Source organism: Meleagris gallopavo, chromosome 1, assembly GCF_905368555.1.
Source record: "Meleagris gallopavo chromosome 1, MGAL_WU_HG_1.1, whole genome shotgun sequence".
NCBI lineage: Eukaryota > Metazoa > Chordata > Aves > Galliformes > Phasianidae > Meleagris > Meleagris gallopavo.
Genome location: NC_139404.1, coordinates 22,446,473 through 22,462,877, shown reverse-complemented (window position 1 = coordinate 22,462,877; position 16,405 = coordinate 22,446,473). Strand labels below are relative to the sequence as shown.

Sequence of the window (16,405 nt, the reverse complement as noted above, 5' to 3'; positions counted from 1 at the left end):
GCACTTGTAAGCCAAGTCAGTGTTATCGAAACAGACATAAAAAGTCAACAAGTATTAGAATAGATATTTCTCTCCCTGTAATTTAATGGACTGACTCAACACACTGTGTGAGCCCAGAGGGAAGAGTGAGAGACAAAAGTCATGCAGGTGCAAAAAAGGAGAAAGGAGGAATAAGGTTTAACCTATTTAATGGGTGTGACATGCAGGCTCTTGTTCATTGTTGATGAAAAGGCACAGCTAATGGTGGTGATTATGCTGAAAAACAGTGTTTTGTAGCAGAGAATTTTCTCTATCAAACAGTGTTACTGTATTCATTTGTACATGCTGTAGTTTCCAAAGAAATATAAAGGATGCATTACTTTTGGAGGGACCTACATATCTGTGGCCCAAGACAATCCCTCTTCACTGAATGTGGCCTGGGCAAGCCAAAAGGATGGATGCCCATGCATTAAAACCTGAAGTCCAAGCAAACAAAATAAACCCATCTTAACCTTTAACCTGACACATCAAATGCCTAGAAGTAATGTAATATTTCACCTTGAAGACAGAATTCTTACCTTAGACACATTACCAGTGCCTGTAAACACAAATGTCAAAGGCCCAACTGACTTTGGCATCAGTCCCAGTGAAATTTCATATCCAGCGTCTCGTACTGCCTGCACAGCCTGACTGCTATTCCTGTAGTTATGTGCCATCCCAATGTGCTGAAATCAAAGCCGCAGAGACATCATTCCTTATTCAAATACTGACGATACTTGAACATCATTCTTCTAAAGAAGAAAACATATATATTCTTACCATAAAGGGAGTGTGATGTCCCAGGGCTAAAAATCGTAATCCCAATCCATGCAAAATGTTGATCATTCCTATTGTGTTAATTATGAATACGCACAGTTAGAAACTGCAGAGAATGACTGAAGTCTAAAATCATCCCAAATACTTTTGCCTGTGATTTAATAGTTTCCTTATAAAGAAAATGTACATAACACCAGGGAAGAAGAAATTCAATAGCAGGACTAACATGACCTTGGCCTAGATTATGCATTCCAGCATGGTTTAATACTTGGATATCCTTCTGTCGGGTGCATACTAATCACTAGATTCCAAAAAGCTGTAACACAGAGTTTCCTGAAGAAACACAATTGCAGTTCAGCAGAAAGGAATGAGAACCACACCTCACAAAAATCAGTGTAGATGGGTAACAGAATGATAAGCAGAAGTTGTTCAAAACCACGGAACTGTCAGCTGCGATATCTTTCAAAAGTCTGTGCAGTTGACATCGATATGTTGTCTGCCTCAGGCTAGCTGAATGGGACTTCAATATACGCAGTAGATTTATCAGGAATCCATGGGACTATATGACTTGTAGTCTCATCAAGAAGAGACACAAAACAGAAAGGAAAAAAGGTCTTAAAAGCAGCATAGCAGTTATAATGCGTTCCAACACCCCAACTTTCAGGAAACGTACAGAACCAGAAATATCACAGGAAGTTACTGTTTCAAGCCTGCCTTTATTTTGTGCACTATACCTGCTACACCAGCCCACTTTCCAAAGGCCACAACTCGCATTCCTTTATGATCAACCATTTTTTCATAGTCAAACAGTCGAACTTCCTGAAAACACATAGCAAATCGAGTGTTAAAATTTTCAGTGAATGCCGAGTCAGTGGCACACTGCATTCCTAGAAATTACCTTTTCGTACACCTTTGATGCCTTTCCTGACATAGGCTGATGGGAATATGAATTCACACTGTAAAGAATCTCTGCGTTTCATGTTCACTCTTGGCACAGAGCACCCCAATGGGTTGCTCCAGCTGCTGCAGATCACATCCCCAGCCAAGTAGTTGCTCTTTTCTCTGCCCAAATTGGCTGACTTCCTCAGTAAGGATCTATAATGCCCACAGATCTTTGTGCTCACACACAAAGTCTCAAGTACACTGTGGTCACAACTTGTCTGCCATATGCACGCAAACTCAGCAGCAGTTCAAGCTGTAGATCCTGAGTGAGAAATAGTCAGCTCCAAGAAGGGATCCTGAGAATGGTCCTCATGAGCTATCAACAAATATGCATGTTGAAAGCAACCATGTGAGGCAGCAAGCCTTCTACCAGACTTCAGGATCAAGCTCAGTTTGAGCCCATTGCTAACAGCCACTAGTCCTTGTTATGACAGCATTTACCTGCCTCAGAATCTCATCCAAAAGGGGCATGTTTGCCTCTTGGGCTTTAATGGTGTGCGAGAAGAAGGCATAGTTCTTCTTAGGGATTAACTTGCCCTCTGGAGGTCTCTTCACACCCACTATCAGAGAAGCCTCAGAAATATCTTCCTGAATAATACCGCCTGCTTTGATGTAGTCCTACACACAAGAAAAAAAAAAAAAAAGAAAAAAAAAAACTTTTTTTTTTCTGGTTGTCCATTTTCTTTAACATATATTTAGATCTCAGCACAAAAGCGACTTCAGAGCACAAACAGAAAATTCTACAAAGTAGAAGCAAGGTACTGCACATGATACAATCAGAAACCTCGTTATCAAAAGAAGTATCAAATTGAATTTCCATGTTTACATGAGGCCAAAACATACAAAATAATTCATCTTAAATCTACAGACTACAAAGAAAGTACTTTACTGTGTTCAATTATCTTACAGTTTTGCAGTAACAAACAGCCCTTTGCAATGTTTTGAAATACTCAGAAGTAAGTTTAGAGAGATCTGATAAAAAAGCCTGGTGACGTGATTTTATAGCACATTAGGCTAAGCCCATGCTGAAAGAATGCTTTTTCCATACAAAAAATGTATTTTTGTCCTCTCTTATCTCAAAAATCTATTAAAATTCCAGCTTACTTGTGTCTCATCTGATCATGCTTCGGTGAAAACCAGCACTGTGCTTTAATTAAAAGGCGGTATGTGCAAGAGATCACTAATTCCCCACTTCAATTCTCATCTGTTGGCTCTGATACTTTAGGCCAAAATATTTTCAGTCCTGAAGCTCACAGTGTCAAAGGAAAGAAAACTCTCTCCTCCAAGAGCAGCCAGCACTCTCTTCAGTGTGCTTTTTTTCTGCTCTAGGACACAATAACTTCACATACAGCAACGTAACAAGTAATACATTTCCTTGTGTACAACCTTTGAATATTATTTCTCCTGCACTATCCTTACTAACTGAGCCATGATTTTGCTCACCTGACTCAGAACAGGACCTCACCTTTTCGTGGATGGCTCTCCGGTTCGATGGCTGCACCAGCACTTTGTAACCCATCTGTGTCAGCTCCTTGACATGCTTGGGTGCCAGTGGAGCTCTGCGTTCCCATGCACTGACATCTTCCCTCCTGATAGCCAGCACGGGCTTGTGGTGGCGCCGCCGGCACCCAGCAGGGCGGAATGCACACCTATTGCCTGTGTGGCTAAAGGCTCGCAGCATGGTGAGGCCTGGTGGTGATGCAGAGACAAAGCAGGAAAATAGTACATCTAGACAGATCTTTCAAACAGTGCAAAAGTTCTGGTCTCCTTTAACATCTGCTGTAAAACACAAATCAGGTAGCTTACATTTTAGCTACATACTACTTTCGTAGGACAGGAATTTAATTTTGCATTCCTAGATAACACCAAGCCAGCAAGTACTTTGGTGCATCTCCAGTTGGTGAGGTGGCCTTATAGAAAAAAGTTGTATTATTGCAAAGGGCTTTTAGCATGTCCAGCATAACAACTCCTTAATTACAACTTCTGCTCATAAAAAAATGCCGGAAACTTAAAAACATCAATAGATCTGCCAGCATAAATGTGCAAACACCACCTGCTTGTCAAAGCTTGCAGCAACAACAGTAAGCAACACGGAAAGAAAGCAGAATGCAGTAGGTGACCAGGTGGTTGGAAGAGAAAGCCCAGTATGTACGAGCAATGTTCATTATGTTTACTCAGCTATTTCTGGCACAAGCTGGAAGATAACGAAGATAAGGAAGTGGCAGTAACCATTTGCTCGGCAGTGTACATGCGGGTGGGAGCGGCAGGCTTTCTTCCTGACAAAAGTGTATGCAAAGTGGAAAAACTTCATTATGAGAGATCCATGGCAGATTATTATCCTTTTATTTCCACTCTTTTTCATTCCATATGCTGCCATTTAGCTCTGCCATGAACGGCAAGTGTTCTGCATGCCAGCACCGGGCAGCCAGAGATTCAGGTGTTTACGTGATTGAAAGACAAGGATCTCAAAGACTGGCTTTAAAGATGCGAATTTCACTTCCAAAGCAGTTTTAAGTGATGGAAATAAATACACAAAGCTCTGTTATCTCACTCACTTGGAAAATCCCGTTTGTCCTCCTGCCCCAACCCTGTACAATCTCTGTCCCTGAGCCTCTGGAAGCTCCACTCTGGCTGAGCAGAAGCAAGGGGGAGCGGGGCAGGAAGCAGGCGCTGCCGAGGGAACCGCTCGGCACAGCGCTGCGGGGCGGCAACGAGGGTCAACGGTGCGGCGTGCCCTCAACGCGAATTCGGGCTGCATCCAGATTAAAGCAGCACGGAGAGCAAAGCGGAAAAGAAAAAGAACGATAAAAAACGAACAGAAAATCAGAGGAAGAAATAAAAAGCGACACGCAGCAGCCAGGCGCGCGATGACGGCCCGCCTTCCCAGCCGGGTGGGGACACCGCCGCAGGCGCTTCCTCCCGCAGCCCGCCAACACGACGCGCCGCGCACCTGCCGCTGTGCCGAGGAGCCACGCGGGACGACGGACGGGCAGCGGGCCGCGCTCACGCCGCGGACCTACCTCGGAGCCGCGGGCGGCCCGGCTCGGCTCGGCTCCCTCCTGCCGACGCCCGTGCGGCAACCAACCGCCGGCCGCCGTCCGGCTACACCCTCCGCCGGCCGCCAACCGGCAGCGCCCGCGGCTCGGCGTCACGGCGCCCGCCGGCAACGCCTCCCCGACGCCCCCCGGTTCCTGGAAGGCGCGGAGGGGGGGAGCTGCGCGGCCCGGCCCGGTCTGCGGGAGTCGTGGCTGCCGTGAGTCGCGATGGGTCGCGTCGCTCCTCCGGAACGATCGAAGTTCCCGCGCCGTGCGGTTTTGTGTTTGCGGCGGGACCTCAGCCGTGCGGTGAAGGTCGCGGCTGCGGGTCGGGAGCGTTGCGGCCTACGGGGAGCGAAAGCAAAAGCAGAGCCCAGGCCGGGCAGGAGGAGCCTTCCGCTGAGCGACGGCAGGGCTGCGGACCGCAGCTGGGCGGCTCTCCGGGCACAGGGGCGGCTGCTGCCGTCGGTCTGCGCTCGCAGGTTTGAGGCCGGTGCCGAAAGCCGAACAAAACGTGGAAGACCCCCTACGTCCCCTGGGGAAAGTCAGCGACTGCCCCCTCCTCTCATGGCATTTCACTGCTAAATCAAAAGCCAGTGCAGCAGAGGAGGATGAAAGGAGATAACGACTTTCACAGACTGGGCCGTGAACGTGAGGGAATGGGACCTGCAAAGGATCAGCAGAGATTTTGAGAGCTGAAGATTGTCACGGGCATCACCAGAATGAACAGAATTAGTGGGTTATAGTGTGTGAGCACAAAGTCTTTCTCACTGCCCTCTTACTCTTCCCCGTCCCTGACTTCAAGGTACAGAACCTTCTATCATGTCCCTCATCTTCATGCAGGATCTTCTTCCCTTTTTGTTGCTGGAGAACAACATGACCTCCTCCTGCTAACTCCTGGACCTTTATTTAGTCCATCTCTCTGAGCTATGAGGCCAGCAGAAGCTCCTGTGTATCCTGCTGTCTGTGGGACAACACCTATCGCAGTGGGCAGGGGCTGGGTCCCTCAGTGTGAAGAAGTGGCAGATGAGAGCTGGCTAGAAGGGCTGGAAAGGCAGTGTACTGGGGAACCCTCCTGCCATGATAAAGGCAGTAACTGTTCTTTGTATGCCAACCAAATGGAAACTGAAAACGCTATAATAAAACCAACAGTAAGTGACTTTCAAGATTGGAAAACAGGTTTACAAGATACAGTTTGTAAGTGTGCCATGGAATGCAAATTGCCTCACATTTTTGGGGGTCAGTGGAGGAATCTGTCCTTCTCATCTACAAAGATCAGTTTGGTGAGAAATCAAGGTTCCAAAACCAGCTCCTAACATGATGCTATTAAAACATGTTCCTCAGTTTCATATGAATATTGAGAATGCAAATGGATTTGGGATAGGTTTGTCAGTAAAAGAAGAGTCTCATTTTCTCTTTGAGCCCAAGAAACAGTGAAACACAGTGAGCTTTTTTCTACTTGAAGAGGTTTTGTTATTACTTCCTAAGCTTTCAAATTTTTTGGAGAGTCTGTCTTTGAGTAAAATGTTAGAGGCTTTCTACAGTAGTTTTTATGGGTTGAGTGTCTAATTATTTCTCATTTCTCTTCTAAGTTTCACAGATAGGAATCTCAGCTCACAGAAAGATTAAATCCACAGCATGCTCTGTCTTGCACTGGAGTTCCCCAGGCTTGAGCTGGGAGCTCAACCTTGTGCTGCGTGGAAATGCATGAAGAAAGGTATGTACAAAAACCAAGCAGGAGCCATCCTGGCCACTTAGCCAGACTATACCAGGACCTAACAAGTCCATAAGGAGAGCTTTCACTAAAAGCTGTCAGGTAGGAACTCTGGGAATACACAGCCTCTTGCTAGGCCGGGTATGCCTTTCCAAAGGAAATGACACACAATTAGTCCACTTGTTCCCCATATTTTTGTCTGGCCAACAGCCACACTCATAGAGAACTCTTCTGGGGAGCCAACAGTTAATCTGAAGTACTCTGTATTCAAAATACTGACTTTGAAGAACACACCTGTAGTGCAGGCACTAGAAAATTGAGGGTTATAGGGTGGGCCTCTTTCAGGATTTTGCATTTGTGAAAGTAGCTACTTAGGTATCTGAGTCAATACTGAGAGTAATGGTAATGAAACTCGTATTACAAGTCTTCACTGTCCTTTATGGATAAACTATTATATGATCTCAAGATACCCACTGGATTGGCTCCAGATAAGAAAGGTTGATTGCTAATTTGAGAATGTGGCTTGGATATTAGCAGCTCTGAAGCTCCTTTGAGGTCAGCAGGAACAATAGAAACAAAAAAACAATAGAAACAAAAAACATTTTTAAGAAAGTGACTAAAACCATTCTTTTTAATACTAAAGCATTTAATTTTCAAAATATTTGTCTGACTTTTTTTTTTAGATTCCTTCATATGCATAAAAAAGAGTTTATTTTTAGCTAAAAATCTTTGTAAACCTCTTCATTTGGGGTCAAAGCACTCTTTTTAAAATTTGAAATTATTGGGTTTCCTACACTTTGGTTTTCTGATTCTTTTCAGATCTGTGTTCTAAGGAAACAAAGTTCCAGGCTGGGACAACATAGTCAATAAGACAAAGACCCAGCCATCTCTCTGATCATCTGGGTGACTTGGACTGTAGCACAAGTAAGGACTTGAATGAGATCTTCTGCCAAAATGCCTTCGGGAGAGATGAATTCTGCTACGGATTTCCTATCACTCTGAATGGATATTTTATTGCCACCAGACTTTTAAGCAGGCATTTAGCCTCTTCCCTTATCTGAAATTTGCCAGGTGAACTGTACTTCAGAAGTGCCTAATGTGCTCCATAAAGGAAAAGGCAACCCAGGTGACCAGCATGGACTGACACTATGATGCTGTAAAGATAGGTGAGATGAATCCCACCGCTGTATGGTGTTCTCAACAGGGAAGGCAGAATTGCTTAAAAAGAACGAAACAAATCTGGAATTCAGGCTTTATGAAACAAGTCAGTGTGTAACAGGGGCTGCTTTCTGTAATAAATACCTCCTGTTTCGTTTTGACCGCAACTCCATCTGTCTGACAATCCCTAATTATCAGGTCTGACTCTTACCCAGCTGGAACGCTTTTTTCTCAGCACTGTGGGGGGAGTGCTGACTTCCATTACGGTAACAATGAACTCCCAGAGCACCTATAGAGAGGTGGACTTCAGAGATTTTATTCTTAGAGTGTCATGGATAAATCTTGAATCCATTGAAGTCAATGAAAAACTCAAACCAACTTCTGCTGGGCTAGAATTTCTGCCTGGGTCTCAAATAAACAGGAATTGGCATCCTGAAGAGATTTTTGCAGACTGTGTATCTATCTGTCAAACTCTGTTTCCCATTTAATTCTGATTTTATACTGCAAAGATATAGAAGTTCCAAGAAGCTTTCAGGCTTTCAGTCAGAATGAGGCTATTGAAAAACATGACCTTTTCTTCAAAAGCCACTACCTGCAGTGGCTGTTGACTGCCACTGTGAATACTGACCTCACAGCAAAGTGCTAGACATCACTGAACAGCACAGGGTGTTGTGTTCTTTACAATCACATAGAGAATATATTTAAATTCCTATTGCCTCAGAGGGGAAATTGCCATCTCTCAAGGCTTACAGCACCCCTGAAGAAAGACCTTCTACTTTTAGTAACTCCTGAGGTCATAACTGGTCGCATCTGTAGCCACTAGAATTCACAGTAATGTCACATGTGTCCATATTCACCATAAAAGCTAATACTTTTGCATGTGCAATGTATACTCAGACTGCTGCTTCAAGTAGAGATGCCCTTTTAAGTCATTCTCTTGATTCCTAAGACCTCTCATAAATCTTTTTAGATTGACGGGCAAATAAACCTAACATAAAAAAATGACAGCCTGCAATATCAGATTAGCAAACTGGATGCTAGAAGGCAGGTATTTGGTTTGCTGCCAGAAACTGCAGCCACTCAGCTAAAACAATTCTGTCAGAAATATACTTCCGCAAGAATTTTCATTGAGTCTGTTAATTAGACTTAGCAACGCTCACATTAGCAGGACTTCCAAGTCAATAACAATCCTCCACTAAGTATGGATCCGTAGTGTGAATAAATGCAAAATCTGGGCCCTTCTTTTGAAACAATCGGAGTTTAGTGCATAAAGAGGCCATTAGGGCCATTATGCCGTAGCTGCGTTAAAAGCACAACCTTGCTTCTGAAGCTCCCGTAGCAAATAATGGCTGTACCAGTCTTATCTCTTCCAGGAGCAGTTGGCCTCTGTCGGAAAGTGCTGACCTACAGAAAAAAAAGCTGCAACGAAAAACAATACCCTTTCCTATTTATTTAGCACTTTCTGTTTTTGTAACACTGTCTTTATCAGTTTGGCAGCATGAGAATGTGTATTGTTCCCTTCTCAAAACCGGGAAAACTGATGCAAAAATTATGTTTTGGCTTCTGATTCACATTCAGATCAACGTCAAAACAGAAGTTCAGGACTTGTTGACCTTTTTTTTTTTTTCGAGCCTTAATTTTTTCTGGATCTTTTAAATCAGATATGATTCAAAAATGCTTTCAGCAAACCTGTGAAAATGGTGAGAAGTATGTAACATATACTGACAGGTTCTAGGCTGGTGCAGCCAACTCTGTAGCCATGTGGTAAAATAGAACTGAACTGGCTAGGGAAAAAAAACAACAACAAATAGAAAAGAGAAAAAGGAGTCTAGTTTCTTAATGAGGTTACTTTTCATATTTGCAGCAGGGAGCACCCTAAACAACTGAGGGTGTGTGCAGGGACAGAGGTGGGAAGCAAAGAAGATATCTGCATAAGCCACTACTGCTGATAAGAAGATGAGAATTCATCTTAGACTGTTGCCTTATTATCCCAGGCTTCACTATTAAGTACCTGTTGGAGCAAGTCCTGAAGCAAAGGGTGGAACTGAAATTGTACCCCAAAATAACACCCAACTATCCCTAATCTAACTCTCCAACACGTTCCTGCATGCAATCATGGTGACAGTACACCCAAGGGACAGTCTGCTTTCAAATATCCGGTAATTTCTGGATGTCACAATAAGGCAGTGCTTGGAAAAGATTAGTTGAAACATTTGTTTGAAGGAGCATCTACTTTGCCTCAGTTTGTGTGCAAACTGAAACACAGAAATTAATCTTTAAATCTAGTTTTAGGTTATGTGCAGTGGCTCAGCTGTAACCTGGCTATGGTTAGATAGGAAATTCTCACATCACAAGAAGCTAAGGGTAAAAGTCAGGACATGATCTAGTGAGTTTTTTGCATTCCTAAGTTCTGCAGTGCACTAAAAAAAAAAAAAAACCTAAAAGGACATAAAGGATGAAGAGGCATAACATGAGTTATCATGTTCCCCTTTTTTCCTGAGTCCTGAAAGACAAGTACCAGGGTGTAGATGTTTGCCTATTTACACATGTAAATAATACTATTCCAGTTGACAATCTGTGCTTAGTGAAGCTAACAGTGACCTCAGCTATATAAGCTAAACATGCAAATCACTTTATAAATATGGCCGTGTATAATAAATAGGTCTCACTGATGATATTTTGTCACAAGAGTGCACCAAAATGTAAGTTTGTGTCATATATAAACAATGAAGTTTACTGTAGCTAGGCTGTGTGCTATCTGAAAGCAGAGTTCAGGATCCAGTTACCACCAGATTTTCCTGTATTTTGATCAAAATTCTTCTTCGAGACCAAAAGCACTTTAAATTCAAAAAACATATTATCCATTACGTGTAATTAAGAGTACCTTCAGGTCCTACAGGGAAGAGGGCACTCCTTTCACACCTCCCCTCACTTCTGGATGTGCAGCTTTCCTGTAACATGAGAATCACATTTTGGCCTACCAACAAAATTTGTTTATGGTTGTCTATGGCTGTTTAAAGTGAAAATTGATTCTCTAAATGTAACATGTGGTTTATCCTTGCAAAGGTCAGTAGCAAGCATAGATTGGTTACAAAGATTCATATCTAATTAAACATGTTTTCTCAGGTTTTACTAACTTCTGTGCTGGCAGATGCTCACATCTCCAGCAGGGAGGCCAAACCTCTGATGACGATTCTCTTCTTCTGGTCAAAATGTCATCTCTAGCATCTGCTACCTGACCCTAACTGCAGAAGAGGTAAATATCAAGTTTATGTCATTTTGATCCTCAGCTCTAGCATTGCAAAGGAGGAGTGAGAAAACAGACCTGCTATGTGGAATGTAAGCATGGTAATTGCAATTTCACAGCAAATAGTTCTATTATTAGTGCTTCTTTAAGGAGTGACAGATTTGTCTTGGGAATTTCTTCTTTGCTGTCTTTGTTTCCTCTGAGGTCTGTATAGTCCAGCAGAATAAATCTACTACAAAGATCTGATAGACCTAAAAATGATGAAATATCATCCTTATTCATACCTCTCCCTCCTGTTTATGAGAAGAGCCAAAGGATTAAAGGAAGTGCAGGGAGTTTTAGTCCCTCTGTCATGGGCAAATCAGGATCATAATGCAGTTACTGGAATCACCTTCATGCTAAAACTACAGAGGACAAATCTCCGCACTCACAGAATTTATACTGCACCCAATCATTTGCTACAAGCAGGAAGAAATTAAATGTGCAATAAAATTTTGTTCAAATATAAATGCTTTCAACTTTTATGATGTTAACTGTTCAAAAAAATATTTTTGATAACAGCACTGTTTTTGTTTCACAGATTTCTCCCCTTTCCTTGTAAGCATCAGTCCCTCACAATACTGAGCATAAGCTCTACATGCAAAAAAAAATATGAATAACTTAACAAAGCCAAAGTTTATTAGAAACCACATCTACTTTCATTTGAAAGTGGGTTTCTTAGCCTCATCCGTAAGAGGGTAGTGACAGAAAGAAAAAGCAATAAAATGAGTAAATTCTAAATTGCTCAAATTTAAATTTGGTGAATCCATCCTACCTGGTCTGTCTTCTTCTGCAAGTCAGCAACAGTGTTGCAGTTTAACCTAGCAAAGGAGGGGAGTTCTCTTTTTCTTTACTTAAACTGTTCCTTATCTCAACCCATGACCCTTTTTTTTCATCACATTTCCTCCCCTGTACTTTTGAGGAAGGGGAAGTGAGAGAACAGCATAATGGAATTTGGCTTGACCACTCTTGGCGTGGTCAAGAATCACATACATACTCAGATTAGTGGCATGAAGGGCCACCAAGTATCACCAGATTAACTAGGGTACTCTCTCCATTCTTCCCTCATCACACAATTAGGAAAGTATTTTTTGTTTTGTTCTTTCATTTATGTTTTGTACTTTGGTCTCTCAATTCTCATTTTTTTGTGGTTTGTCCCCATCTTTCAGCCTCATTCACTGGATTAGCAGATTTTTCTAACTCTTGCAAGATCCTTTTCTCCAGAATGGGATTGTGTTTAGAGAAAACTCAGAGGTAAGACCAGCTACCATGTTCCACGAGGTTACTATTACAATTGCTTCCCATATCTTCCTCCTCTGACACCCCTGGCTAGTGAGTCCCATTTACACTTTCTCACCAACAAGCTTTGATCTTTGTTGTGATTTGGTGATTCATTCATTTCAATACAGCACAATAATCATTTTAATCTTTTTTCAGATTTTTAAGTTTCTTTTTTATTTATTTATTTTTTTTTTTCGTATCTACACAGACCATTTTTCATAATTTGTCTTTTCTGCTTGTGTTCTCTCTCTACCCAAGGAGATTCCCAGCGTCCTTGCAAGTTTGGGCAGTCATTTCTTGCACTAAAACTCTTTTGTCTCAAGGCTGATGTCTCCACTGTACAGCAGCAGGAATGCAAGTTCCATTTCACATCACACACTTTCTCCTGGAATGGGCCTGGCTTTCTGACTAATTGCTCCTCCATTATCCCCTAAAGGCCCTCAGTGTTTTCCCCAAAGAGATCTTATCCCCATTGTTGTACTGCTTCCTTCTTGCACCGCCTTAAAGCTTGCTTTTATTTCCCAGAGGTATTTTCAAGCTGAGGTAGGCACTGATATTAAGAAGTCATACTAATCTCTTTTTTTCTACACAGCATGAACTTTCAACCTCCAAATTTGTTATCTAAAGCCTGCACTGAAATCTCTTTTTCCCTTGTTCCTCTCCAAAACGTGTAGTGTTCTTATATGATAATTAGCTGTAAACCACGATACATTGGGGTTAAAAGATTGAATTATCTTGTAAATGGGACAGTGCCTGCTCTGCTTTCCCATGCATGTAGTTATGGAGATTCCTTTCACTTCACTGTCTAGAAGAGTACAGCACAGATCATAAGCAGCTCTCCACTGAGAGAATATGAGGACCACAACCAGGCCTAGACTACAAAATCTAATGCCATAAAGACTTCCCTTTTTCCATATTTTGTTGTGTCAGTTTTAGAATCTGGTTCCTTTTCTTCCTAGCCAATTCCACCTACCCAAGAATTCACCTAGGCACCTGGCACACAAAATGCTTCTTTCATGCTTTTAAAAATACTCTTGTACCCCATACATACCCCATTAAATATCATATAAGCAAGGCACTTTGTCTTTCTGTGTGATAGGCAGTATTTAGAATTAAAATCTGGTATGTCTAAAAGCACAATGTGAGAAATTATACAGCCACCACATATATGTAAACACATTTTAAATCCATATATGCACATACATGTGCAGATGCACACTCATGCCCTACGTCTTCATGAAAGCATTTAAAATACATCCAGAACACACACATTTGGAGTATAAAAAAATGTACTGAAAACTAGTTGTGCCACATAAATTGTTCAGTAAGAGTGAAAGGATTAAAAGCTTCATATCATGTTTATAAAATCCAATCTTTTTGTCTCTGCTCTGCCCATCCCATATCATAAGATAATGAATAGTTCCATAGCAACAATAGTCTACCACTAAACCATTACCTTGATTTCAATTACTGGGCAGAAAGAACACGTACAATAGAAATACCAGTTCTAAACAATGATTTAAATAGGCTGATCTAGAGTACATTTTTAATTTGAAAATTAATATATTTATAATTTTATCATTGAGAAGCAGAACATTATTGTTAATTAAATAACGTTGTCTTTAGGCCACAAATCTCGTTTAAGCAGTAAAGTCTTTGAACCAAGGAATTGCTTTAACATTAATGCAGAGTTCCAATTGCTAATGGCTCTCACACTATCCAGCAAAATACAAGGAGGGGTCCAGCTGTCAGGAACATCAAGAAGAGAGCAGCAACATGTATTAACTGACTTAAAAGAGAATCCTTTTTCTACTAAAAGAGATTCTAACAAGCTATCAAAATCAAGGCAGATGATGCAATTCAGTTTGTTGCTGATCAGTAACAAAGAAAATACTTGTTACTCAAAGTAATTAAAGAAACATTTTCTCTCTCTCAAATATTAGAAACCAAATCATATTTCCAAATAACTAAATAACAAACTTTTCCTTTTAGCAAGAGCACACTGTTTTTCTGGTGCGAGGTCTTACAGTTTACACGTTAGTTTCCATATGCATAAAAAACTGCTACTCAGGTTCCTCACAGCAAAATCCTCAGAGATTCAAGAGGGAGGGCACTGGAAGCAAAGACATATGATAAATACATAGTTAAATATATCTCATGTGAGAACCTTGAAGCATTTGGCCATCTCTCGTCTGCACTTTCTCCTAAAATATGCATCTATGTGTTACATTTAGTCTCTCCTACAAGACTTGAAAAAGCATAAGCAAATTACTATTTCAGTTGCAGTCATTCTGTTGCCTTGATATGCAGGGGGTCCAGTTCTCAGTTACAGTTATATCCTTTTAACCACTTTGCAATGTAGTGAGCTTCTACAACCATTAAGTGTGTACAAATGACCCCTTCCCCCTGAGAATGACCTTTGTCTAAAGTCCTGGAGCAGGACCAGGACAAACCATCCCGAGCATCCCTCTTCCCACTGTCATGGAGAGACAACACGGGCTGTGGCAGGAGGCACATGCACACAGAGCATGATGAGTCAGAGCTATCACTTAGTTTCTAGGCTTCATGCAGAATGGTTTATAAATTTACAGCATCCTTAAAGATCACTGAGAAATAAAAAATAAATGTTAACAACAACAAGGAGGCAGAAATCGTACCTTACAGGGACAAAAGCATCAGTGGTACTTCATTTGCAAGTTTGAGGCTTTCACTGTATTCCTGAGGGGATAAAAACATGGCATCTATTCACTAGAGTTTTTCATAGCTTCCTGGTTATTTCCCAGAGCAGGGTACTATGCAGTATTTTGGTATAAATCTGACTGCATGTCATAAAGCTTCAGGAGAGAACTTTGCCAGGGATTAGAATTAGAAGAAATTAGAAGTGATCAAAGTGATGGGTTTTTTTTTTTTCAATATTGCACTTAACAAGGGAATTCAAAAATTTGGATCTTTCCATTCAAACTGAAGAATTTCAGTTCAGCAAAAATGAAAATGTTTCTTTTATTTTGAGCTATTACCAATATTTCAAAATAAATCTAGTTCAGTTTATACATACATGCTTTTAAACTAATAAATATCTAAACATCAGTTTTTGAAACGTGGTAAAACTCAGTAAAAATAACACAAACTCCTGAAATATTTAGGTTAACCAAGGCATGTTTATATTGAAAAAGAAACCTTAAGAGAATAGCAAATGTGTATTTTAAGGTCACAGGACTTAAAATCATGAGAGACCATCTCTAAAGTGCATGATGTCCTTTCTGGCAGGATGAGGTTTATCCCATGCAATTCCTCCCTGACACAAAGCTGGGGGATTGGATAGGCAGTCAGCAAGTGAGCTGCTGTGGCAGCAGGGAGCATCACCATCTCCAAGGTACATCATGCTCCACCAAGCTCTGTCCAAATGCAAGGAGCTCCCAGGACAGAGCTGAAACCAAGATGTTCTCCTTCAGCTTCTGAAGGGAGATGTGCAAGAGTGAGGTGACTCTGTCTAGAAGTGTTTGCTGTGAAAAATTTAGAACTGCAAAGGAATGTGAATTCTAGGGAGGGGAGTCAGAAAGGAATAGTCTTTACATAATGACAGACATCTGTGTAATTTGCCAAAAAACCCACAAGATTTTTGTCTTCTGTAACAGGGCAGGATGTTACTCCCTAAAATATGTCAACAGGTGAGATTTCTTGCCAACTTAACAACAGCAAATTACATAAGTGATTAGGAAAAAAAAATTTCCCATAAAACTAGATATATTGCTACTGCATCTAGTGAAATCCTTGCACTGACATTTTAGCAGCTCTTCTCAGCAATACAGAGTATTTCCACTTGATGGCACCAAATTTTTTTTTTCCAACTTCAAACAATCCTCTAACAAAAGAGATGCTGAATTGCAAAGAAATAATCAGGACAAATGCGTGTTTTTCTTTCTGAGCACATTTCTTAAAAATCTGGAGGGTTTTTTTTGTTGTTGTTCTTGTTTTTGTTTTTGTTTTTTTTTTTAGTAAGGAATACAGTGAATTTGATGCGGTGGCTTTGTCTCTTCTATTTGACCATGACCACACAGTCATTTGAGCTACTTACTTTTCTTTTCTGCTTAGAGTGTATCTCCATCAATGAAGGTTGTGTTATCATATTGTTATAAAGTAGGCTCCTGAATATGGATAAATCATGCATTTTAAAATAAATTTTGTTTCTGTCCC

At 41.2% G+C, this 16,405-nt stretch overlaps 2 protein-coding genes across 7 annotated transcripts in view; one reads left to right on the top strand and one right to left on the bottom strand.

The window, feature by feature from the left end:
* Window positions 1-4,896, bottom strand: part of AASS (aminoadipate-semialdehyde synthase) — a 27,374-nt gene extending 22,478 nt beyond the window's left edge. The window contains exons 1-7 of one of the 6 annotated variants that reach the window (XM_085218667.1): window positions 4,758-4,891; window positions 4,293-4,489; window positions 3,203-3,426; window positions 2,179-2,355; window positions 1,530-1,614; window positions 799-866; window positions 558-704 (exon numbers count right to left, since the gene is read on the bottom strand). In XM_085218667.1, the coding sequence (XP_085074793.1) occupies window positions 558-704; window positions 799-866; window positions 1,530-1,614; window positions 2,179-2,355; window positions 3,203-3,418 (693 nt within the window). In that variant the 5' untranslated portion in view covers window positions 3,419-3,426; window positions 4,293-4,489; window positions 4,758-4,891. Of the gene's footprint in view, window positions 1-557; window positions 705-798; window positions 867-1,529; window positions 1,615-2,178; window positions 2,356-3,202; window positions 3,517-4,292; window positions 4,490-4,687 lie in introns of all 6 variants that reach the window. The other 5 variants (XM_085218673.1, XM_085218658.1, XM_085218681.1 and 2 more) reach the window with 5 other exon arrangements.
* LOC104909471 (uncharacterized) lies at window positions 3,417-16,405 on the top strand. The gene is made up of 5 exons (XM_085216893.1): window positions 3,417-3,534; window positions 4,581-6,489; window positions 7,306-7,652; window positions 10,771-10,900; window positions 12,100-16,405. The coding sequence occupies exons 1-2, from the start codon at window positions 3,417-3,419 to the stop codon at window positions 5,258-5,260; spliced, it is 798 nt and encodes a 265-aa protein (XP_085073019.1). The 3' UTR covers window positions 5,261-6,489; window positions 7,306-7,652; window positions 10,771-10,900; window positions 12,100-16,405.